The following is a 27,500-nucleotide window of genomic DNA, read 5'->3' on the forward strand; positions in this document are numbered from 1 at the left end:
ATGGGGGGGGGGGGGAGGGGAAGAAAGCACCATAAGCACGTCATGTCATTACACACAGTAGAAACCGGCCATGCCTGTTCTCTTGGCTGCTCTACAAAAACATAATTTTTAAAAGGCCGAGCATTTCACTTCTAGAAAATAAACACGAAGAGCAAGGCCGGTCATTAGAGCTCAAGAAAACCAGAAGGCCGTTGGTCTAAATGCCTTGGATGCTCGAAATTCAACAACTTCCATGATTTCATTATACACTATGACGTCTGGGAGCGCTGCTCCCAGAACGCTCTCAACTGCGGGGATTTTCATAGGCACACTTTATTTTGTTAAAGAATATGAATGGTGTTTGGTAGTTTTCCTTCCAAGAGTCAAACTGGTAGTTAGGAACTCAAATCTTAGGCTAATGTTAATTTTCACACAGCTCTGATTCCACCACCTTTCAGTAAATAGTGAGCCTTACTCCATGGCTAACCAGTTCTCACAATTATTTCTTAAAAATCTCGCTGAGCACGAAACATCTTCACACACATTAGATCATATGGGTTTGACGTGTGGAAGCAAGAGAGAATCATTAGGATGGATTCAGAGATATTTGCTTAACAAAACAGAATCAGTACCTGCTTTCCAAAAAAGAAAATACATCTCACATTAAATGAAATGTGCTTATCATACTTGGCAAATTTTAAAAGTTTGAGAAAACATCATAAGAAAACTGATGTAAGAATGCTAACCTCCAAAATAACATGCTCATGGAAATGGCAGGACACCTTTAATATTTTCCTATATATGCTTGAAAATAAAGTGTATACAGTCTTCCATAGTTAAAATATATACTATATGTCTTCCACATTGAATTTTCCCTGAAAGCCTATGTATCTAGGGGCTTGGGGGAAGAAAAAAATCACTTCAGCTTTTGCAAATATAACAATCATTCAACCCATGATAAATGTCAAGTCATTAAAAATTTCCCTACATTTATAAAAAATGTCAAGTAGCAGAATACAGAGTATAGACAACAGAAAAGCCCAATCAATTTAGCTAAGTACATATACAATTTTACATTTGAATGCCTTAAATAGATTTGAATGTTTTGATTCCTTGTAGGGCACACAGATTTATCAGTTGACTAAAACTGAAGATTTCCCCAACTATTCTGAATTAGCAAAAGCTTATTATATCTTAATGAAGGGCATTTGGAAACTCTCTGTATTATCTCTGCAATGTTTCTTCAAATCTAAAATTATTCCAAATATATAATTTTATTTTAAGTTTTCATTATAATTTCATGATTACTTGATAATCAGATGGACTGGAATACCCTTGCATTCTCATGCACACATTGACTTCTATAAGGAAAATGAAAACCAAAATGCTTTTATTTAGGTAATTTTCATCCTTAAAACAGCTAGATAAAACTGTTTGGAGCACACACCACGTCAAGCAAATATGATATGGCTAATTAGATTTGTCAAGATTTAACTTCCACACCACTATAACTGTTTCCAAAAGAAATAAAGAAAGTGTAATCAAGGTCACATTTAGCCATACAGCACAATGAATCAGAGATGAACTTATGGCAGCTTTTAAAGACAATTTTTGGGAACAGATTTTGGCTTAAGTATAATTTATTAGATAAGAATAGATATGTAAAGTCTGAAGAGAAACAGAAAAATCATGCCTTCCCCAAAGAAGCAAAAAAAAAAAAAAAAAAAGTGTTTTCCAATTATTGGATTAAGAAAAGATCAATACCCTTATAAAAATTATATTTTTTAATAAACGGCCAATTGTTATTACAGGGAACGGGAAAGATAATGTTAGGTTATCCACAGGCCATGCATGAAAGAGAGCATAGGCCGAAGAGAGTTTGTTCTAGATCCCAGTGAAGTTGAATCCTGGCTTGGCCATATACTACTAGGCTGGTGACATTGAGGCAAGCTAGTTTCTCCAGGTCTCAGTCACCATATCTATAAAGTGGGGACACTAATACAACATCTAGGTGCACTGCTATGGAGACTGAACGAGGTACTTCATATTGCATGCTGGGAACCACACATCCCAAACTCTCATTAGACGTTACATGCTATTACCTTTGTTATTATTATCGCGGTTATTATTATTTCGTAGGCTGCCCAGTAAGAATGGATACTTATTTCCTCATCAAGAATTAAGGTGAAAAAAAAAGGACCTTAAAATTTCTTTTTTCTCCTAGCACTTAAATCCATATAGCATGAAACTTAAAAAAGAAAACAAACAAACAACTCTGAAGAGATTTGGATTAAGCAATATACAACAGTGATTTTTTATTCCGAGCATGTCACTTGAGGATAGAAGTTATTTACATAGTTAGTAATTCACTGTCTTATTCCTTGTTGGAAAGTTCTCAACTGTCTTACATGATACTCTTATAAATTTTATTTAAAACTCATGAAGGTTGATAGCCCCCAAATTTACTCAAAGATAATGTCCAAGGCTTAATTATGTGTCACCTTCCTAGGGGCTGTACAATAGAGATTGTGAAGGTCCATACACTTTCCATACTGGAAAGTTGTGCAGTATTTCACCTTGTCTGTATCTCCCTAAAATTCACAGTGACATATAAACTTATACTCCACCTCACCTTGACACCTGATAGAAACACCACAGCCAACCAAGCAAAAATCCTTTTAATCCCACTCTACCTCCTTAAATAATTTCTTTTCAAAATAAGAGAAGAATCTAAAGCAGGTAAATTATTTTTATAAAATAGACAAAGATTTACATATATATATATATATATATATATATATATATATATATATATACACACACACACACATATATACACACATACTTTACAATACTCTCTCCAGTTTTAAGTTACTGTGTCCTAGCTAAGCATCAGGTCTACCAACCAAATGAATGATCAATACGTGTATTCCTCAGATTCTATTTTTGATACACTGATGAATACCACTGTCACTACAGAAACCAAATGACTAATAAATGTACTATCTTCTGTTGAAGTAGCAGCAATAATAGTGTCTATATAGGCAATATTGAATTTAAAAAACAAATAAATCCAGGGGTACCTGGGTGGCTCAGTCAGTTAAGCATCTGACTCTTGATTTCAGCCCAGGTCATGATCCCATTTGTGAGATCAAGCCCTGCGTCGAGCTCCATGCTGATTACAGTATGGAGCCTGCTTGGGATTCTCTCTCTCCCTCTCTCTCTGCCCTTCCCCCAACTCACACATCTTGTCTTGTTGTCTCTCACTCTCTCTCTCAAAATAAACATTTTAAAAAACCCAAAACAAACAAACAAAACATCCTGAAGTTGCTCAATATGACAAGAGACAACTTATCTCCCAAGGCTTCCTTAGGATAGAATATTGACTGCTCTAGACAAACCTATGCAAAACACCTTATGTTTTTAAGGCCCAGATTTTAAAGAACCTAATTTTTAAACCATTAAATATTAACCGCCTCTAAAATACCAGTTGCTATAAAATGGATAGCTGTTGTAAAACGTAGTCACAGAAACAAAGGTAAGAGATGGCTTAAAATGTGAAATGTATACATACGTAACTACTTCAAAACTGCAAAATTGTAGAAAAGCCCTACATCAGTATGGCTCGCTCTGGGAAGCAAATTGCTTGGGGGAAGAGAGGAGAAGAGGAGGGGCCTCCGGAGGACAACACATCTATGCAAAGAGGAGACTGCGTCAAGGCGCGGGAGTTGTTACCAGAAACGTGGGAGAACAGAAAAAGCAATCTACAATGTATGAGATGGAAGATGCGCTACACTTACGAAAGAATGGAGACCATTGGATACTAGAAACATCAAGGGCCGCCATCAATATATATGAAGGGATGAGCTGCTAGCCTTTGGAGAACCAATGGGACCTCATCTGACCCAGGACAGCAAGGCTCAAAACACGGCAGCACCTAGGTATGGCCTTCATCCTGTAGTGGGCAGAATGAGGCTGAGATCATGATAATATCGATCACAAAAACCGTCAAAGGAAAGGACAGGTGAGGTGAGTTCATCTTTATAAATCCTACTTCTTATTTTTAAGGATGATAAATTCCAAAGCTTCAATATTGTGTCCCAGAAGCCCAAACCAAACCTAGAAGCCAGAACTACACTAGGATTTCTGTTTTTAACAATAAAAATACCCAGCACTTGAGGAGGTAATCGTCTTTCCTTGTTTTTAAAAGATGGGAATATGTAACTAATACTCCCATCTTTTTTAACCCAACACACTTAAATACGGTAGGCGCTTTTCCTTAGGAGCTGAGCTGAATGGTCTTGAAATGAATTTCATGGTGTGGTTTAAAGGAATCAATACAAGTGTATAAAACACGAAACTTTTATATGCAGATATACTCTGAATAACGTGTTGTGGTTTTTGTAATCTGATGGTAAGAAAAGATGTTATTTCTTTGCTTGGGAGAAAACTATTTTTCTATAGCCTTGTATTATGAAGTAGGGCCTCAAAGGTACAACATATTTACTGAGTCTAAAACAGAAGCAGCTACCTAAAAACTGGAGATATTTCCAGAATGAAAAAATACCTAAGAATCTACTCTAATTTTATAATCTTGCATACGAAGCAAAAACACTATCCCACCACTATCCTTTAAAGTACTTTTTGAGGGGCGCCTGGGTGACTTGGTCGGTTAAGCGTCCGACTTCAGCTCAGGTCATGATCTCACGGTCCGTGAGTTCGAGCCCCGCGTCGGGCTCTGTGCTGACCGCTCAGAGCCTGGAGCCTGCTTCAGATTCTGTGTCTCCCTCTCTCTCTGCCCCTCCCTGTTCATGCTCTGTCTCTCTCTGTCTCAAAAATAAATAAACGTTAAAAAAAAAATTAAAAAAAAAAATAAAGTACTTTTTGATATTACATGCTAGACATAATAGCAACAGCTATTACTCTACTACAGGTCGAGCACTGTATGATTTATACCTATTAACTCATCTAATACAGAAACATCCCCATTTTATAGATGAGGAAAGTAAGGCACAGAGAGTTACTTGCCAAAGGTGATGAAACTAGGAAGGAGTGGAGTAGAAGCTCGCATCCAAACAATCTGTGCTTTTAACCTTCACGCTAGATTTCCTGAGGTTTTCGACAGTAATGAGAAATTCTATAATTTGATTATATGACAATCATAAAGCTTTCTGACCAGTGGAATTTTAAAATACCAATTTCCCTACCAATCTACTTGAGACAAGGGTGGTATCAATTTGCCAAACTTGGAATTTCTGAGCGTTTTATGAATGAATAACTTGACTCTACATTCCATTTAAAAGAAACAAAAACCTCTTTCAGACATTTCCCTTTCTGGCAAGAGTTCAACCCTCACCAAAACATACATGCAGGTATTTTCAAAATTCCATATACTATCATCACAACATTCACACATTCACAACACGCGCGCGCGCGCGCACACACACACACACACACAGAAAAATGTATTCCTGTTTCAAAGATGTATGTTTCAGGCTCCGACATTAGTCCATCATTAGATACTTCTCTTAATTCTAATGGTATAAAAGACTTCTTGAGAAACACAGAAGGAAGGCACACAAATACAAGATGAGCTGTAGAAAGATTCTAGAACAGTCCACAGGCAGTAAAAAGAAAGTAATTTAAAGTAAATGAAATGTCAGGAGCCAAGAGAGTGATACAAGTAGCACATTGAGAGAAAAGGGCCATGGAGACTAAGGTGGAGAAAAACAGCAGCAGAGGGATCCGGATAAACACTGAGGGAGCGCGGGAAGTGCTAATGGGCAGCTACCTACCTGCACGTACAAAAGCAATTCTATTTCAGTGATTGTATCCGTCAATTCTGGTGGCATTGACTCGCTCTTCAGTGAAATTCACAACGTAACAAAACTTCAGTGTACAAAGAACAAGTCATACTTTGAAAACAGAGACAACTGGGTTAAGAATTAGCTTTCTAACTTGAGTACTTGAATATTTGGAGTTTCTCCTGGAAAGTGAAGAGTTAACAACAAAAATAACACAAATCTCATCTCTAGGGGAAAAAAAAAAACCCCAATTATTTTGAAGAGTCCTTCAAGATATCAACCTGATTTTGACTTAAAGAGTAGAAATAACATCACAGGTTCAGTATGTACTCAATTTTTAAATTTGTTCAAGAGGCTATTCAAAATGGCCTTTATTTAATACATGGGGAAAATTCCCGAAATTTAATTGGTAATAGATTAATAATGCTCTCTTACTAATCCCTCACACTGACTTAACACTATGGCTGTATTTCGAAAGTGAGCACGGGAGACAGTAAATATAACACAGCGGTCATGGAGGTTATGTTCTCTGTCCAGTCCCCTCCAAATGCAGTTTAAAAATGTTCAGAACGTTTGTGTGTGACTAAACACTGCCAGTGTTTCCAAGCTAGGGAGGTAACCAAGGAAATATTTGGAACTAAAGATAATCTCCTATATTATCATTCCGAAGTTCTGCAGGTCTCATTTGACCTTGGAAGCAGCTGCAGAACTAAGAGAATCAGTCTAAAAGAAACATGTGTACCGTTACTGTAGGATATGGAAATCTACGAGTACGTGAAGATATAGACATATCCATAGCTCTTATCTATACACACACATACGCCACTCCACACTTTCCGGAAGCAGAAAATAGACTCATCAACCAGTAATCTCCGATCCTCTGTTTACACATCTATACATTCAACTCTAAAACCTAGGAGAGAACCTTAGGAAGCGCCTAATGTGAATGCCTGTGGTCCATGTTTACAAACCACCGGCTGTCTTAGAGCCACAGCCCAGCCCCACGAAACAAAACTGAAAGAGTTCAAGGCTAAGAAAGGACGCACAACGAAATAACATGCGGGATGCTTAAACTTGCACATCGTGTGGCTCTTGACAAGTTAACCTCTAAAGTTGTGATGGTTTCTTGAAAGGCAATCTAGGGTTCTGTGTCCCTAAGGGGCATGACTGTTTGTTAAAAGAAAACAGTCAGAGTCCAAACAAAGAAAGCAAATGCTTGTAGCCTTTGAATAATACCATCCACAAAAGCTTAATGTCAAAGCAACCTCATATTACCAAAACTATGAGTTCATGAAGCATCACAGGAAATAATTTAATTTATGTACTCCTAAGAAGTTTTGAAACCAACTTTATTCTTTTAATTAGCAGGGAAACTAAGCCCAGCTTCCTGGAGAATACACAATTGCATCACCCAAATGTGGATGCAATAGTGGTGACAATCGAATGCATTCTAGATTCTGCGTGCTGAAAATAACACACGTAGGCATTAAGTCCTATCAGTTTCTGGACTTTTTCTTTTACAGTAGGTAGCAGATAATACTCGTCTTGTCAGTTCAGGGAACCAACCTGACGTGGCATCTGATACGAGGCCCCTGGCTACGGTCCCGCCTACCTTTCTAATAGACTAAAAGTTCCTCAAGGGAAGGAAAGAAGAATTTCCTTTATCTCACTGCCTAGGCACAATGCCTGGCACACAATAAACATTCGAGAAGTAAGTACTGACTCAACGAATCTGTTCAATAAAGCAGGGTAAACTGAACACTTCTACTCCTAAACTTGTATTTACTTTAAGGTTCTCAATTTTTGCCTATACTGGATGTTTACAAATATCTTCCTTATTTGTCCTGAAAACGCCTATCACGATTAGCCAATTTTTTATTCGTAATAAGAAAAAGAAAACGAGGATGTTTACCCAGCTCGGCTCTAAATAGTTTTATGTGGACCATCGTTGGTTCAAATTAAAGTGAAACCTATTTTCATTGCTTGCCTTAACAAAACCTAATACATGCACATTTGTCTTTAAAACACACTTTAGAATAACGCCCAGAGGGTAAAGTAAGTGACTTGGAGTCTTTCTTACTCTAACACTTATTACGGTAATGGGCATTCAGCATTCAGCGACCAGTAGCAATCCACAAGCCTAAGCACAAAGGAAACGTTACTGCCTAAGGAATAATTTTAATAAAAAAGATACTATGATCCACAGCCACTACATACAAGTTTTTAATTTTTGAGAATCAGCCATGGGCAATAAATGAGGCCAAAGTCATGAGCCTGATCAGCACGTGTATGTCATTAGTTTCGTTTGTGGCACGAACTGGACTGTGCCCTAACCTGAGTTAGCTGACAGGTATGTAGCTAAGCAAGGAGGAAAACGAAATGAGAGAACACGGATCAACACACATCCATCACCACTAAGTTTACTCAGATGGAACACACGTGTCGTGGCCAGCAGTGTAAACGGTGACATCTTGTTATTAATTGTAAGGCAAAAGTTCACAGGCCACTCAAAAGTTCTCCTGGGCTCAGGATTTTTCCATATATCTGTGACGGTATTCTATTTATAACCCCAACAATACTCACATAATAATATAAAATACGACCACATATTGAGTATCCAACTTCTAAAGCACGGCTATAGAACTGTATAGAACTAGAATTCATGAAGAATTTACGCGAGCTTAAGTCAAGGTCAAGTCACTGGACAACAGTGCCACCTTCGTTACTAATTTGCAAGTGGCAGTGGGGAAACTACAGAACTAATAGGTGTCTCTTCCTGGTTAAATGTTTTATTAAAATAAAAGACAGAGCTAGAAAACAAGGTTATCTCAGAGGCTGTGTCTTGAATGAAAAATCAGACACCATACGTCTCAAATACCGTGTGCAGCGGCAGAATTCAGGGCCCCAGAGGGCTTACTAGAAGCTACAGAGGCTTGGGGCCCGCTCCTTGAGATTTTGTTCTTGCAGACTGGAGACAGGGTCCAAAGAGCTGTGCTATGAAGAGGCACACGTGTGAGTGATGCGGATGACATTCTGGTCTGGCTTTGAAGCTCTGCCCTAAGCCCAACGGGACCCTGGGAAAGGAGGTTAAGTTTTGTGACCCGCTCTGTAGAAGCCAATGTGCGCCCGGCTTCCTAACGGAGAGATGAGGCCTATCTGGGGATGTCAAGTGTTTATCGTTCTAGAATGCCCCGCACATCCTTTATTTTTGAAAAGACAGATTATATATGCAACCAGCATTAAGACGGTAAGCAGTGTCTGTTCAGTAGGTCCATCCAAAGAAAAGGTACCTAATGCGACTGGGTCTGGGTTGACAGGACTCTGCTGCCTTGAGTGGCTGCTGCTGCCACCGCCACCCTTTTTCAAGTCCTCGGCGTCACTGTAGCGCCGGATCCAGTAATTCAGCTCCTCCCGGTCTGCTTCCTGACATCGCCTTAGTACAGTGAGAGATCGTCGTGTTTTCTCCACCATGTCCATTATGCAGTTTAACAGCTGTGTGAGAAACGGGGCACAGGGGAAGAACACAGCAATCACCACAACGCAAAAGACTCTGGTGGGCAGCGAAACAAACTCTTTTAGGACGATGAAGGATGTGATTTTATTCCTGAAGGCTTCAGTCTAGTATCTTCAAAGGTCAGATTTGAAACGGAGACCCAACAGATGAGTAAACTCAACGGGAATGAGAGTGAAATGTGGGAGGCGTGAACATGACTCACGACAGAGATTTCAGCTGAAGGCACACAGCCAACTTCCAAATACTAATCCCATTACTGTATAAACTAAATGACCCGTTTGCGATAAAACAGGAACCCACTGATCTGGCCTTGAGGACTCCTTTCCACGACCTCACATCTCTCTTACGTTAGCGGCTTTGTTATCAACGTAGAAATCAAATCCTAGATTTGATTTCAAATGTTCCCACTCATTAGGTTTCTCAAGGATAGCACAAAACACAATACCCTCAAAGCATCTCCAACATTTCTATTTTATCATAGAACCCCACTCCAGTTCTTTCCAAGACATATTTTAACCTAAATGATTACCGACATCTTACATGGTCAAGATGTTTCCATTCCTCTGCCCATTCTCTGTCTGTTAGTCTGTGATCAATCATTTCTTCTTGACGTGTGCCATGCAACCCTATGAATGTACAGAAGAAGGCTGAATCACCCTAAAGCATTCGGGACATAATCCATATGCACACAGGCACTTAGCAAAGACTAAACTAAATGATGTGAAAATACATTCGATTCTGGATGGAGACACAAGTCATATTCAGATTCACAATTACCGAATGGGTTCTTCATTGAGTGATAAAATGCTACAACTAAAAGGAATTTTAGAGGTCATCTGGTCAGAACGCTTTCCTTTACATATGAAGAGATGCGGAGTAAAGTGACACCGTGCGCTGAGTCCATTATCCATAGAATGTTCCCAAAGTGAAAAATATAAATATATCCTCTTAACAAATACAAGAAACCACAAGCGGACATTAAGTGGTTTCAAAGTGTAGCTTTCTAGCATTAAAAATAAAGATAGCACAAATCACTTTACGTGGACAGGGTTATGCTTTCTTAAAACAAGCATGGTAAAATTTCTCCGCATTTCAGCATGGGTAAAGGAACACAAACCTGTTGCGTAGACCTCCATGATGAAATTGGGCTGGCACAAGGTGAAAGCAACGTATACTCACTCAATTTACCAAAACATTAACGAAAAGAAATAAATTGGACATCCTTTATGAAAAAATTCAACACACCAGACCTAAGTTTGGACAAATGTCTTGCATCCAAGCCAAGAAGCTGAAAATCCCAATTTGTAATCTCTAGCGGTATTAATGCTCTTTGACATCAGAGTTAAGGTACAACCCAAACACGTAACCTGGAAACGTGCACCAAGTGAGTACCGACGGCAGTGAACGTGAGCAATCAGGTAGGAGGCTCATCAAAACGGAAAATAAATGTGTCTCACTGAGAGAACAGGGTGGAAGGCTGTGATCAGAGACCCCCGGAAACATGTTGCTCATCCTACAAATCCATCATGGATGAAACAGCTTATTGTCCACTACAAAGGAAAGGCATTGGACTATGGCAATGTTTTCCATTTTAAATGATTCAAACTCCTTTTGGGTTAGCACTTTGCACACTGTTACTCTGAACAGCAGATTAAGTGTAGTGTGGTTTGGTCTTCTAGGCATCCAGGCTCCTTCTCAAGAGGACATTGTGCAGGAGTTAAAGGACAGGAAGAGTTAGGAGATGTTACACTTCATTTTCTGTGAAATCAGAGTGGTTAGAAGTCCCCTCTTTTACCTGATTTAGAGAAATAAAGAGGATGAGTCACATGACTCTTTTTCAGCTAACCATGAAATGCGATTTAATTTATAGCTAATAGAAGTGAACAAATACAGGATAGTGCTTTCTCCAATTAAATAAAGATCTAAATATAAAACACTTCACACCATCCTTGTCTAATTAGAGCATGTTCGGAGATTCATTTTTAAAGTTAAAATTGTCAATGCCACCTATTGGTAAAAAAGTAACATTGCAAATATGTGTTAATTTGCGTAATAGAAAAGACACTGGGGGAAATAATATTTAGTTATTACTCTGTTTGTTGTGACTATTTCAAGTTGAAATGTTTGCAAATATGTAATTTTTGTTGACTTATTTGTTGCTTGTGTTTTAGGGGGAAAAAAACCACTACTGTGGAATGAGTCATCACAGAAAACAACCAGAGAGTGATGAAGATATAAATATGGCATCGACTTTCACAATGGAAGCATCTTACTATTTGCTTTGAAGGACCAAGAACTCCAGAGGTCTCAAAAGTTTCAAAAATTCAAGGGTGCTCGGGTGGCTCAGTTGCTTTAATGGCTAACTTAGGCTCACGCCATGATCTCATGGTTCATGAGTTCAAGCCCTGCACTGGACTCACTGCTGTCAGTGAAGAGCCCACTTTGGATCCTCTGTCCCCTTCTCTCTCTCTCTCTCTCTCTCTCTCTCTCTCTCTGTTTCTCTCTCTCTGCCCCTCCCCCACTTGTGCTTGCTTGCTTGCTCTTTCTCTCTCTCTCTCAAAAAAATAAACATTTAAAATTTTTTTTTCAAAAATTCAGCAGATCTAAACCAGTGAGGATACAAGCTCTAACACCTGGAATAATATGAATGAGCAACAAGATGTCTGTGGCTAATGAGATTCCAACATTTGTAGAATACTGCTAAGCTTCATCTCATTAAAAAAAAAAATGTACAGGGGTGCCTGGGTGGCTCAGTCGGTTGGGTGTCCGACTTCAGCTCAGGTCACGATCTCACGGTTTTTGAGTTCGAGCTCCCTGTCAGGCTCTGTGCTGATTGCTCGGAGCCTGGAGCCTGGAGCCTGGAGCCTGCTTCAGATTCTGTGTCTCCCTCTCTCTCTGTTCCTCCCCTGCTTGCACTGTTTCTTTCTCAAAAATAAATAAAGGTTAAAAAAAATTAACAACAACAAAAAAAATGTACATTAGAAACATGTTGGACCCCAAGTACTTGGTGAGAAAATGTTATCATTTGCTGCTTCTGAACTCTGAAGGTCATTTGTTAGGTAGAATCAAATCTTTAAAAAGGAAGAACTAAGACAACTCAAAATTTTACATTTATTAATTTCTCTATTTCAGATACTTAAATATTCATTACCACAGTTTTTATTTCTATTCATAATACCAGAGGGATATACTATGGGAAAATAGCTCATAATCATTAAAGAGCACATGTTCATTTGTGGGCAATTTAACAATAATGTTGAATTCTAACTGGTTCGCATAGTTCAGAAGATTTTAGCTAACTAGACTAAAACTCAAAGTTTACTTATAAACTAATGTTGCGTATAAAGGTATTTTATTAATTAAAAGATTCTAGTGAGTGTATGTCTCTACATAACAGGCATTTATAGGTCATACCAGACCAAGTATACTTTTATGACAATTTTTATATTCTCAAAATGGCAGCCTAATGTAACACCACAATTTGTTACTCGTACATCAAGATTTTATTTTACATTAACACACACTAAACTCTGCCAGACTTTAGGGATGGTTAAGTAGTTGCACATATTTATAGAGATTAGCACTATTAGTTTCATAAGCTAATATAATTAAAAGGTAAGGAACGTGGTCTGAAGAAAAATCACATAAAACCAGTGGGTACAGATAGAATTCATAAAGGAATATTTTACATTACTAGATGAAAACGTAATCATTGCACATAAGCGTAATTACTTCTGTGCTGATTACTTTATAGTGCACTGGAACTAATATTTTATATAATGGCATTTGCTGCCGCCTAAAAAAGAGGCCACTTCTTAACATCTACAAGAGTGGATATCTTGAACCGTCTCACAATGAACTGGCGACTCCACTTCTATTTAAAAATGAGCAATTATGGCTTGGGGGCAGGAAGCCCTAAGTAAATGACAGGGCCTTTGCTTAGAAGGCGGTTGTTACCACATTTGATTTGGGGGTCAAAATGTTGATCCAGATTGAGAAATAACATAACCATTTTTGAGAGCTCTTCAGAAATGGTACCTGAGAGAACACTAGATAGATTGGCTGTTACGAAAGCACAAATTGTATGCTTAGCCATTTGCCTGACACGCTATGTAAATGTAGAAATGACCGTTGTGGGGCAACAGAACTACTGCTTTACTATCTCACAACAGGGGCCTCAACTGCCCCTCTTGTCACCCTGACCCCCCCCCCCACTTTCTGCTTTCTGAACATTTGGAGGGTTAAGTTTTGTAGAAAGCCAAAAGACCCCGATGTGGCAGCCCTACCCACTAGCAGCCTAGTGAGAAACCGAACATAAACTGTTGCTCATCACGCTCTCTCTGTCTGTGGCTAAAAACTCTGCCTCTGCTATTCGAGCAGCAGACAACTGGCTGGCTGTGTTTCCCTAAGTTCCGCACCCTCAGCTCTGTGTTCTGGTTTCCCACTTAGACGTCACCCCTTGCTGTTTTCTCTATCCTGTCCACCGGGTCTACCACGTCAGGAAAGTTCATCAACAATCAGCTGACTGAAGAAGTCCCGCTGGCATGTGGTGACATGGCTGACACAGGAGATGGAAAAGGGAGAAATGATCGACGGTTGCCCTCAGTTTACAAGTAGCTCAATTCGTCAAAATGAGAATTACAAGAGCCCAGGAACAGGGCTCTGACGCCGTGTGTCAAATCTTACCTTGTTCACCTTCCCTCTTATTTGTCATGGCGGACACTTGCTCTTTAGAAGGCAATGTCTCCTAAACACTTCGCTTCAGTAGTTTTATGCAAAGAAGGAATGAACCCAGGCGGATGGAACACATATTTACCCAAACTCATTCTTTCTCTGGTACTTTGATCTATGACACAAAACTGTCAATACTAAATTCAATCACTGTCACTTTCAGGTGAAAAGAGTACCACATCATTCCTCAAAGAACACCTGTTGATTTAAGCCAGAGACATCATGCCATGTCATATTTTTCAAATACAGAATATCACACAGACTGGGAAAAGCAAACTGAACTCTGAGACTATCTGAAATAAAAGTACAGTGAAAGGAAAAAAAAACATTTTAACATTAAAAAAAAATATCTATGGCAGACAGGCTGCATATGAAATCTCTAATGTTAAACTAAAAATTCACTTTGCATTTGTTGAGGACTTAATCGAAAAAAAATTTTTTTTAATGTTTATTTTTGAGAGACAGAGAGAAAGAGAGACAGAGCATGAGCGGGGGAGAGGCAGAGAGAGAAGGAGACACAGAATCTGAAGCAGGCTCCGGGCTCTGAGCTGTCAGCACAGCGCCCGACGCGGGGCTCGAACCCACAGACTGTGAGATCGTGACCTGAGCCGAAGTCAACACTTAACTGACTGAGCCACCCAGGCGCCCCTATTATTAATGTAGATGCCCCCTTCCAAAAAAAAAAAAAAATTAGCCTGCTGCCATGAAAACTGTAAGTAACTGAGAGAGAAAGCACAGCTGTTAAAGAACATATTAATACCAGCCAAGCGTTCTGATAAAGGAGACAATAAAAAGAAAGGAAGGAGAATTTTTACCCCTATCACAGATTTCAAGCCTCAAGTTCAGTTGAGAAGTAATGAGTGAGTCTTTACGCCTCCAATCCCATAAGAAGTGAACAGATCCTTTAGTCTTACCCATAGGTCTGTTTCTGTCCCTGAGGTCCCTGTGGCTGGGGTGTCGATAGGAGTCCCTGTAGTGGTGGGCAATGGCCATATCATCCAAACGGTAATGCTGAGGTGGAGGTGGGGTGGGGTGAGGCAGGCCATTGGGCTGGTAGGACAAGCCGTTATTTGGACTGTACCGCTGGCCTGGGCTAATAGTGCATGGTCGCTTGCTTGGATGTTCTGAGTGCAAAGGCTCTCTGTCAAAGCCATTTTCTTTGGTTCTGAAGGGGGAAGAAAAGAGTTGCGTCATGTTACTCAAAAGCCAGCATAGTTCAGATACTCACATTTGAACTTATAATATAAACAGAATGCTTCTTTATTGGCCAGAAACTTTCTAAAACTCAGCTTCCCAGAAGACCTATGGGAATTCACTGAAACCCATACTGAGGCCTAAAGAATCACAAGACTGCACACATGAGAAAATGAGTCCACTCCTCAAGTTAGCAAACATCTTTTCAGTTGAAACTCAGCTGGCTGGGTCACAAGTAAGAGGAATCCCAACCTCCCTCTATGGTTAACACTTCCACTCAAAAATGAGTACCTGATTTCAAACAAATTACCCTAAAACTGAACTATCTTCGATGAAGATTCATCAAGGTAGTGTGGCATCACTCTCTTGATGAATTCTTAAGGGGAGTCTATTCCATTTATCCAACTTGGCATCTGACTTGCATGTCAGAACATCTAAGAGCTGTGTTACCCAATACAATAGCTACATGCAGCTGTCTAAATTTCACTGGAAGCTAACTGAAATTAAGCTTAAAATTCAGTCCTTCATTAGCAGTAGCCACATTTCGGGTACTCAGTCACCACCTCTGGCAACGGTATCGGACTGCACAGATACAGAACATTTCCATCATCCCAGAAAGTTCTACTGCAAAGGGCTGACCCCACTGAACGAATACAGCAAAGCCATGCCATGTCTGGGAGTCTGACATTGCCTTTGTCACCAAGATCATTCATCAGCAGTCATAAACAGCCACCTGGAAGTAAGCCCCCCTTAAAGCAGAGGAAGCTCGCCCAGAGAGCTTATGTGACCTGTCATCATGTCTCAGGGCAAGATGGGCACACCCTGACTGTACTTCGTGATGTGATACGCAGAGCTTTGAACTTGGGTTTCAGAAGGAATACAGTCTACCAATGAGCCCTGATAACTAATCACTGCTCCTCGAGTCTCAAACAGAAATAGGGCTAAAGAAATATTTGGGGGCTGTATATATCTCTGTTCTTAGAGACCCACTCAGTATATCCAGTAAGATAAGAATGATCCACATCCAACACTGACAGAAATCACAGCTCCTAAATTAATTGTTTCCTTGGTGTTTGGCTCTCCCCACAAGACCAGTACTCTGTCCTTAGGCCAGTGATAACACCTATTTTCCCAGGGAAATTTCCCCACGAGAATTCTACCAAGTCACAGTAACTGTAGATTTCCACATGCCTTTTGGTTTTAGGTGGGTGACAATAGCATAGAAACCTTTTAAGACACTTTTCCTGGTTTCCTACTGTCCAGGATACTCTGTCTGATGATACCAGAGGGATCTGCATGGAAACTAACTCAACAACAGAGATGCAGAGATTAGAGCAGTAAGATTCTATCATGAACCATCCCGTATGTCCCTTTAGGGTAGAGCCTTGGTGACAGTTTATACACACCGGTTGAGGAGGATGGAGGAGTTAGAGACAGAAGGCCCAAGCACACAGAGAACTGAAACTCTGCAGGGTTCAATGTGAAATGAATATATGCCCACTGCATGCCAAAGAAAGATGCACCGTTCTACAGACAGGAGCCTGGGCAACGTTGGAAATGATAGCAGGGCATGGTCCTCGCGAGAGTGGCAGCGAGAAGTCTTATTGCCGCCCCATCAGAGCCTGTGTCTGAAACACATTGACTCCATACATACCGATCATCGATAACAGACTAAAATGCCCAATGTATCTCAGACATTAGCTAAATGCACCGCTTTAAAATAATTTTCAAAAGGGAAAGGGAACATTCTAGCTATCAATTTATCTTCTCAGAGTATATTTATGTCATTCGAATCTGTATTTTCATATCCTCTACATTTCTAAATAACACACTTCAACATTCAATGTGCATGACCAGCATTTGGAAAATACTGAAGACTATTAGTAGCTACGAACATAATGCTAACACAGCACCTACCTTACCGGCAGGGTGGTGTAGTGGAAAGAGCACTGGACTGGGAATCAAGAGACCTGAGATCTAGTCCTGGCTCTTCCACGACTAGCTGTGTGACCTTGGGCAAGCCACTTAACCTCTCTGGACCTCAGTTTGCTCATCTGTAAAATGAAAGGGTTGGACTAGATCAGTGGTTTTCAAACTGTGCCACCTGAGGTGCTTTTAAGGGATTCTGCAGGTAATGAAGAACTTTTCCCCCAAACAATCAAGATTTCAAGGGCCAGAGGAAACCCCTTATTCTTATCTGTTTTACCAGCTGGGGTTCCACCTAAGGTTCCATTTTAAAGGAAAAAGTCTGCTGCTAATATCAAGTTTGAAAACCACTGGACTAGATGATTTCTGAGGTCCTTGCTAGCTTGAAAACCCTGCAATTCAATTATTCTGTTTACATCTACATGTCACTTATGCCATCAGGGTCATGATCAAAACACACAGGGCTAACGGTCCTCTGGCCCGATGGTGTCAAAGTCAACCACATTAGCCGACAGAGAACTTCTCTGTTCTTTGCTTTGGACAATGTATAAATATTTGTAGCTGATTTTTGGTGCAAAAATAAAAACTATCCTCTAAATACCTTGTAGCAGCCCCTGTCGAATTTCTAAATACACAAATATCTCGGACTCAGCTGTCAAACCACACAACTTACTGGTTTTGTCTCTCCTGGTTCAATGATAACAGCAACACACAATACTGGAAGAATTCTTATAATTTTCCAAGTGGTTGGATATGTTATGTACTTGAACCCTCAGATCAGCTGTCTAATCAGTGCTGTTACTTCGATGAGCTATTATTATGAAAAACGAAGCTTTCCCCCCCTAAACATTAGTTTCTACATTAGCAGAACAGATGCATTAGTATCTAAGAAGCAGGGCTAGGTCCTGAGTCTATCCTATCATTTCTATCAGGTCCCTGCTGTCCTATCCTGGGTCCCAGGACTCTGCTAGCCTATTGAAACAATAAAGCTCATCGCCTCACAAAGTTGGCTATATTTTACCAGCAAAGCATTAAAACATTCACGGCTCATAGAAACAAAGCTATGAAGAAGTCTCCCCGGTGCTTCCACAAATCACCATGTCCAGTTACAAGGGCAACCCAATTCAAAGGATGTATGTCCAGAAAGGTAACTAAAACATCTGAAGCGCTATTTGCCGTCTTCTTAGAAATGCCTACAACTGTCTCCACCTCATTTGCTTGAGCAAATTCCAAATTAGCCCTTTATATGTTGCCCTTTCAAAGCGTATCGGGCCGAACTAACAAACTGTCCCAACGCTTTTCATGGTCTCATCCCAGCATACTCTTGAAATAACTCAGATTCGAGTGGGAAGTCCGTCACGTCTCAGAGATTTCCAGGAGGCATTTTTCTTGTTTGTTTGTTTTTTAAATCAGCCTGAGAATATTCCATCTCCCCAGCAGAAATTCTCCTGAACATAACCCAACTACTTTCACATTTAGATCCCAATCATTCCTCTCTCAAGAGTCTGATGACCCTAAGAATAGAGGGCCATTCAGGACTCAGCTGTGTGACCTTGGGAAAATTAACATCCTGGCTTCAGTTTCCTGTCCAATAAAATGGGACCAAAGGCAAACAATATGTGTTAAAACACACACACACACACCCCAAAACTTAAGAGGTGACCTAATTTACATTTTACCGCATCTCAGGCTGTGTTTCCCGCCCCCCCAGCTCCTCAGTAATAAAGGCTGTGAACCATTTTAGAAAATACAACAACACATTTTTCAAACATTTTCCTCTACATAAAGTATTTCAAAACTTATGATTGACTAGTGTGCGCTGATAATCCCTATTTATATAGAACAGTGTAACATTCAAGGAAATGAGGGAAATGGAAAAAGTTACTATAAAATCATGACAGACAGAATGAGAGGACCAATCTCCTACATGACTCGAACAGGCATTTTTTTTTTTTCCTCAAAAAAAAAAAAAATGTGGCGGAAAATATCACTATGAAGATTGCTGTTCTAGAGAGATGCAAATCTGGACAGCATAATAGGCGATAGAATGGCAAGGAAAAAAAACTTACAAATTCTAACCTCAGTGCTATTGCAAATCAATACCTGCGCTGGGTCCTCACTTTGAGTTACCGCAGGTATTTCAAACAGGACGTGTCCAAACTGACCTCATCCTTCTCTGGTACCTCCTGTGCTGGTCAATTTTGCCACCTTCGACCTAGTCGCCCAAGCAGAAACTTGGAAGTCATGCTACAACTTTCCTCTCCTAATCAAGTGCGGCCAAGGGCTTGACTCCCTGGCACAGACCCCCCTGCCCTACCCCAGGACACCTCATCTCGGGCTGCTCCCGCCACTGTCTCCCTCAACCAGCATCTCAGCCAGAGCCAGGGCTAAGATGCCAGCAGACTGTCACAATCAAAACGTACGCACGTATTTTTCTATTTCAGAAGTGCACACTTAAATCTCAGGGGGTAAACAGTTGTATGATCAAGAAGCCCAAAGACATTAATAACTTAAATACATCTTCCTTCCCTTTCCGAACACATGTGATTTGTTAAGGTTCCCAGAGACTAACCGGACGCTGAACCAAAGTGGAGGGATATCATTCTTGACATCCTATTTTCAGAACACAAATCAGCCAAAGGTCTCTTCAGGAATTGTTAGGAACTAGGTGAGTTTAGGTAAAAATTTTCCAGAACACCTTTCCACTGGTGTTGAGTAATGTATCTGAAATGAAATATATTAACAAATTACCCTGCCTCCTTAAAAGGAAAATCCAAGCTAATTCTTCATGACACCCCAGGATGGTTTCAACGTTCTTGCCATCTCCCTGGAGGAAGATGGGGAAGCACAGAGAGCTGGATGACACAGGACCATCACCGCCGGGCCATACGGCAAGAAGCGCCTTCGTCTCTTCACGGCTAAAGCAGCACCCAGGAGACAGCTTCCTGAGCAGTATGCTAATACTTTCAGGAGTGAATAAGATGCAGGTGGGCGTTTGCCACTCCAGACAGACACCCACCACGCCTGGATCTTCAAAGATTACAATCTGCGGGTTCGCAGAGCCATCTGAGTCTTGCCTCTCGTGTCTCCTAAAGCTTGCCACCTGCTCAGCAGCTGGGGTACTTGCTGCTGGCTGTCCCCGTGCCTTTCCTAATTTCTGGCCACTGCAAGGTACTCACGTTCTCCTGCTCCTGACCTCTCTCTGCAACTGTGCTTTCTTACGCTCTCATCTAGAAATTCCAACTAGAGCCCTCCAGTTCTTTTCCTGTCAGTGAACCAGTCATGGCATTTTGTCCCTGGGCTACTCATGGCGATTTTCATGGTTGTGGCTGTTTCAGATAGGTGTCTTTTAAAACAGGAGAAAGCAAGAAAGTAAGAAAGCAAGCAAGCAAGATTCTTGAGCAAGAGCCCATTGGGTATACTCCTGGAAATGACGGCATTCAGCTTAACTTTCTTTGTTCCAGTAGTGCTGGCGTTGTTGTTGTTATGTGTGTTGTGCGTGTGGCGCTTTCCTTTGTTTCGGTTCAGACATCTAGTGTGTGTAATGCGCTGTCCTAAGCTTCAGTGGGAATACAAAGATGACCAAAACACACCTCACGATCCCCCCAATACCCTCCTCATATGATTACCTCTCAGTACTAGACTTATCTGGAAGCGTGCTGGCAAGAAATAAACACAATTTCATCAGAGACATAAGGCTCCTATACGTCCATGCAGGACCTGAATTTGGCAGGTAGCATAAAAATAGTACAAGAGGGGACTGGGCTGTTAGGAATAAAGATCACTCCACGATGACACTCGAAAGAGCGGAGGCTATGGAGAGGGCTTCAGATTTTGGCACCGCTGATTGCTGGAACTTAGAAAGCTTAACCCCTATGAGCCTCAGTGTTTTCATCCACAAAGTGAGAATGGCGGTCTCAGAGCTACTAAGAGGGCTATCTGAAAAACTCCGCGTGCGGAGCCCAGCACGCATTTGGCATTCAATAACTTAACCAAGTCACTTTGTGTTCCAGGTGGGGCATGCAGTGGCTGGTGGTAGAAGAAACGTAGCTATAAGAGCATGGGTGTTTGAGTCAGAGGAGGAAGGATCAGAATCCCACCAGTGCCTCTTACAAGCCATGTGACCTCAGGCCCATTCTCCAGCCTGCCTGTACGCCGGAGGACTGTCAGAGTAAGTGCCCTACGGTAGTCCCCCCCTCTCTGCGGTTTCCCAGCTCCCATGGTCAACCGCAGTCCTGGAGCAGATGACCCTCCTTCTAACGAATCATCTGAAGGCCTGTTATCATAGCCTGATGTGACATCGCGATGCCCACATCATCCATGTCACTTCATCTCATCACGTGGGCATTCTTTCATCCCACCTCATCACAGGAAGGGTGAGTAAGATATTCTGAGACCACGTTCACACAAACTTTTATTACAGCGTGTTGTTACAACTGTTCTATATTATTCACGTGGCTGCTGATCTCTTACTGTGCCTAATTTGTAAATCCAACTTTATCGCAGGTATGTCCGTAGAGGAAAAAACATAGTATACAGAGTGGTTTTAGGCATCCGCTGCGGGGGGCTGCTTGGAACGTATGCCCACGGATGGCGGGGGCCTACTATATATTAATATGTCGGTTATTTAGCGTGAGGACTGGCACATCTTAAGTGCTCAGGAAAATAGTAACCATTTTTTTAAGTTTATTTTTGAGACAGAGATACAGAGAGATAAGGACAGAGATTGAGCTTGTGAGCAGTGGAGGGGCAGAGGGAGAGGGAGAGAGAGAATCCCAAGGAGGCTCCAGCGCTCTCAGTGCAGAGCCTGACGTGAGGCTGGACACCACGAACCATGAGATCACGACCTAAGCCAAAACCAAGAGTCGGACGCTTAACCACCTAAGCCACCTAGACACTCCAAACGGTAGCCATTTTTAGTAGTTATGATTGGGAAGCCTTCATTCAAATAGTAGATACTGACTTAGCCTATAAAGTATGGATAGAATGATGACATACAAGAACCAAGGAAAAGGGCAGAAATCCCCAGAACACAGACTCAAGCATGAGGAGTATTCAGCAGGGCTAGACCCTAGGAGAGCAGCAAGAAGCAAGGCTGGCAAGTTCATGCTGAGGTTGGTGTGGAGAGACCAAAACATCCCCTACAACCATGCAAGTCTTCTTATCACGTAAATGCAACTTGATCCTATTTCACTAGAAACCTTCACAATTGATCTGACTATATAAAAAAAAAGTCACCTCTAGAAGAATGACTACTCACTTCACGCAACTCAAGACTGCGTAAAAGATGTGACACGAAACAAGAATGCATGAATGTAACATAAATTCCCTACATTTTGTCATAGACAACTGAATGCAAAAGACGATACGAACTTAATTCTTACTTGCATCATCAGTTAATCCTACCACTCCCTGTAAAGTGTATCTACCTTTTCTTTCTAGAAAGACAAAAACATCGAAACCTCACTTATTCTGCAGAAATGGAAAAATGGGCCTCGTAGGTTCAGCCGGCATGTGCTGTGATGACCCATCTTAACATTCAACCAACACGGTTTCAAAACGACTGCCTTCTGACCTTCCAACCTTCAGTATTTTTTAACTTACTCATTAAGTCAGGAAACCTGGCTGACTGCGGATCCTGTCCCTGAAAAGATTTATAACCCCCCAGATTATACTATCACATTTACCCACTTGGGCAGTTACACGGCAGAAATGAGTAAAGGGGGAAAGTAAGGGGGGGGGCACCCAATTTCTCGTTGAGCTTATTTAGACTGCATATTAAAACATAATTTGTGGAACTGCAAGATTTCAGGTATGTAAATATGCTGGGTTTGCCACTAAGAAGCTTTGTGACTTTAGGCAAGTTCTTTGGGCCTTCATTTCCTCGAGCCTAAAGAGAAAGGGTTGGCCTGGTAGATCCCAAAGATCCCTCCCCGCTGACAAGCTGCAGAATTCTAAAGGTCAAACAAGTCTTTGTAGAAAATAATATTTAATTATTGAGGGAGGAGGAAATATATAATAGTGCAACTACATGGCCTACATAATAAAGTCTCGATGTGTTAAGGTGAGAACGATTTAAAGCATAGTTAAATTAAAATGATGGCCTAGAAGAAGAGGATTAATATTTAACACTGATCATTTGAAATAGTAAGGGGTGGAGGGGGAACTCGTGTTACCCATACAAACCCAAAGATCATTCAGCTGGATTCCTTAAGCAAGAAAGATTATCTGAGTCAGAAGATCAGCATGAACAGGTGTGAACACAGTATTAAAAAGACACATTATGACCCAAAGCTGCGATATCAAAGCTGTGAGCAAAGAAAGGTAGCAATGATAATTAACGGAACACAGGGTTTTTTTTTTCACCCTAAAGTTTTTTTAACCATTTTGCAGTCTCAAAGGAATGCAGCCTTGTCTAATTGTTCTTTCCCTCCTCACCCCATATGAAAGTGTGAGTGGCTTCATGACTCTCATGGTGAGAAGTTTTAAAGAGTGCCCTTCTAGTCTTATCTTTGAAAGTGGTCACTTTGGGGGCACCTGGGTGGCTCGGTCGGTTAAGTGTCCGACTTCGGCTCAGGTCATGATCTCATGGTCCGTGAGCTCGAGCCCCGCGTCGGGCTCTGTGCTGACAGCTCAGAGCCCGGAGCCTGTTTCAGATTCTGTGTCTCCCTCTCTCTCTCTGCCCCTCCCCTGTTCATGCTCTGTCTCTCTCTGTCTCAAAATAAATAAACGTTAAAAAAAAGAAAAGAAAGTGGTCACTTTGTGTAATCAGTGCAAGGAAGGTCCCCATCCCCTTCGTCATCTTCTTCCTTCACAGAGTGACAAAATAAAGGTCTACCGTAACCAATCAACTTTTAAATGTCAACGAAGAGTAGAAATCAGAATTTTCCATTTACTTTCCTCAGCATTTTAAATAATGGCATGATTTTAAAACGAAAATTGTCTTTTTCTAAGTCAATAGGTTGTACACTATTCTACCACAGACCTACCAACGCAGTATAGTTGTTCAGAAAATTCACCCTGGAGATATTTTAAAAAGGAAGTTGACTAGATTTCAGGTTTGTTTTTGTTTTTTTTTTTGACAGAAAAAAAAATTTCATAGATTCCCCCAGAGTGTTCATTTCTCTGTAAATAACAATAATGTTTAAGAAAAGAAGAAGAAAAAAAAAAATAACCAGTGGCAATCACATTTAAGGATGAGAAGAAAGTTACATTTGCCAAAACCCATCCCTGAAATTCACGATGACTGTTCAGTGGATTAAATCTGCAATCGTCACAGAATTTGAGCCCCTAAAGTTGTAAACAAAATATAGAGCGCTCTTTTGTTCGTGACATGTCATGAACAAATTACCAAAATGTGTTTTCTCCTCAGGTGTCAGTTTTTCCCTCTTTTAGTGACTGATGGTTCCCAGTGTTATTACAGAAACAGATTGATCTTTTTAATGAGCCAGTTTAATAGACTCCAAAATCTCACCGTGGCTGCTCATCCATGTCAGACCATATGCACCAACAAAACATTCAGTAAAACAAAAAAAGCTCTGCTGTCAGCTCCATACTCTATAAAATTTCATATAGTAGATCTGGATATACAGATAAATAACCGGAGAAGAGGAAAATGCATATGCAAACAAGATGCAGAAAATATATGCAAAAAAATACTGTAGAGACCCATATTTTCTTGGCTCTGATCACATTCCCACAAGATACAAATGTATTTACACAACATGTTCTCATTACCCATCCTCCTAAGTCTAAGGAAAGCCACTTGCCATCCTTCCATTAAAACACACACTTCGGGGTCCCACTTGCAAAAGAATGTTCCAGCCCAAGAGCAACTGTGTGAATTCTGACGCCAGCAACTCTCGATGAATAACCGAAGGGAGAATAAGCCTGGAGGCTCTTTTAAGAAAGTTCTACTTGATCGCATGCAAACATGCATGCACATACAGCTACAGATCACCAAAACAAAAATGCTGATTATCTGTGGAACTTAAAGGAAGTTTCCATATCAGTGTTAGCACACTGCTCAAGGCTCACCTCAGCGTCGTCTGAGCAAAGTCTGCAGGCACAACACCTTCAAATAGAAAACACTGGAAAGAAAACCAGTGGGGCAAGGGCAGGGAATATAGAGAAGGAAATGAAACTGTTTTGTCTGCTAGTCAGCAATTGGGGTTTCTAGAACAGGTGGTGTCCACTTCCAACTTTGCCCTATAGGATTATCTTTACCTTTATGGCAGCCATCTCAACCTTTCCCTGGTATCCGAGCGTCCACTCAAATGTTTTCTTCCCAAGTGTCCATCTACTCTCTCCCTAATTCTTTGATATGATCCTAGAAAAATGGAGCCTGAACATCTCCGTACCTGCACATAGCACTGATTTCCTGCAGGGTAAATGGGTTAGAATCAGAGTAAGGTACCTGTGAATCATCTGTTCTCGGGCTGGCTCTTGGTTTTCAGTATCATGTGGACACCACTCAGACACCTGGATTAAGCGGCTTCCTTTAAAAGCTCAAGTACCAAATGCTGCAGTACGACTGAGGAAATACGGCTTGCAAAGACGAGAAAGCAGCACTGCAGGCAGGTCATGTATGGAGGTGGGTCTACGGCAGTCAGAAGTAAACTAACGTTTAACCTTTTGCTTTAGGATTTTAAACCACTAAAGGGTCCTACGTCGAGAGGAGAAAAATTCCAGAGACTGTAGCATAAAAACTGCTTAACAGAGGATTATGTAGTAACTGTATGTAAACTGGCCGGCTTTTAATAACATCCTGATTTGCAAAGCAGCTAATACATTTAAGGGTAGCTAAGTCGGTCACAGATAGATGTCTCTGAGTAGCTCCAAGGATCATAAGCTCCTATGAATCTGGAACATAATTGTGCCAGAACGTTAACCCCCTCAAAGGCTGTCACATTCATGCCTGATGAAATGCAGAAAGAGAGAATGGGTAAGTAGAGAAAGGAGACAAATCACGTGACACATTTCTGAATACAGTTTCCTTTGGATACAGTTCCAGATTTTTACAAATACTATGCAGGATGCTGCTAATAAGGCTTCATACTCCTCTATTAGAAAATGTTTATATAGGAGAGTGAGGTCCTCAAGAAAATTATTTTAACAGGCACATGAGAAATTTCACGGCAACGCCTTATTCAACAACCACTTTGTAGGGCTGAATGGAGAAGGGGCTTCGTTTTACAGTTCTTAGAATTCTCAGGTGCGAGAGCAGAGTGTCTGATGGAATGAATACTGGCTGATAAAACTATTCAGCAAAAAATGCCATCTATTAATCCTATTAACTTAACGCCTATCTTCACTCAGTTCATCTAGCTTCCCAGAAGTTTCCTCGTAACTCAAATAAACCCCAAATGAAAAAGCTATTGCATTGTGTTTATTGAGCAACGCCTAAAGGCCAGCCTTCAAAACCACTGTGTTCTGAGAAAACCTGGAACGGCAAATTTCCTAACACTGAAGGGCAAAATATGTGGTCGGGTTGAATTATCTAATAAATAAGAATCTCCGTCTCGACTGTCTGCCTAAGGACCATCAGTGGCACCTAGGATATCTGAATATTGTTCATCTTCACCTTTTCCTTTAACGACGATAAACCTGCACCAAAGACTGACTGACACGGGCCAGAGATTCATCATCACTCTGTAACATCCCCCCACCCTGGGCCAGTGCAAGCTCAGAGAGGCCACCCTAGCGCGGTGCTGTGTTGCAAGGGGACAGCAGTTCAGACGTGACGCGAAACACGGTGTTCATTCCACAGATGGGAGGAAAAGGCCACGGTGAGTCCAGGGTCCTCCCCCCCTCCACTCACCTGTCTGGAGTTCGCCTCTTCCCGTTTTCGTTCACATCGAGAAGCAGCTCTGAGGAGTCAACAGGTGAGGTGGTGCTGGCATCCAGAAGCAGCTGTTCATGCTGGGCGAGGTACTGGGCAGGGTTCTGTTTGGCCAGCCTTGCGCAGTGGAGGAGCTCGCGCTGCAGCAGGGGCAAGTTGGCCTGTGGGAGCACGACAGGAATGAGAGGGCGGGCCGGGAGGCTCCTTCCAACCAGTGGACCTGGTCCGCTTTTTCCAACACTGGCGTGCACGTGACCCAGCGCAGCACCTGAGCCTGGGTCGCCCCAGACGTGGGGCGCCTGACCTCTGTGAGCCCACCTCACCAATCCCGCCTCGGTGTCCCGGACAACCTTGGAAGTGGCACCTGTTTGTTTTTAGAGTCCCTTCGTACTCCAACACAACGGGATTATAAACTCCATAGGATATCAGCTTCCGGCCCCACCCATGAGCAACTTCTATCTCCACAGGGAAGAGGGAAGGGACGTGAAATACAAATACGGTTCAATTAACC

The 27,500-nt window shown here is 41.3% G+C and overlaps 1 protein-coding gene across 7 annotated transcripts in view; it reads right to left on the bottom strand.

Moving 5' to 3' along the window:
- RUNX1T1 (RUNX1 partner transcriptional co-repressor 1) overlaps positions 1-27,500 on the bottom strand; it is a 142,930-nt gene that overhangs the window by 23,381 nt on the left and 92,049 nt on the right. For all 7 annotated transcript variants that reach the window (XM_040493958.1, XM_040493960.1, XM_040493959.1 and 4 more), the window contains 4 exons: positions 26,969-27,150; positions 14,943-15,193; positions 9,838-9,923; positions 9,074-9,275 (listed from right to left, as the gene is read on the bottom strand). In XM_040493958.1, the coding sequence (XP_040349892.1) occupies positions 9,074-9,275; positions 9,838-9,923; positions 14,943-15,193; positions 26,969-27,150 (721 nt within the window). The remainder of the gene's footprint in view (positions 1-9,073; positions 9,276-9,837; positions 9,924-14,942; positions 15,194-26,968; positions 27,151-27,500) is intronic.

The sequence above is a fragment of the Herpailurus yagouaroundi genome, unplaced genomic scaffold (genome assembly GCF_014898765.1).
Source record: "Herpailurus yagouaroundi ecotype Mexico unplaced genomic scaffold, PumYag 186, whole genome shotgun sequence".
Lineage (NCBI taxonomy): Eukaryota > Metazoa > Chordata > Mammalia > Carnivora > Felidae > Herpailurus > Herpailurus yagouaroundi.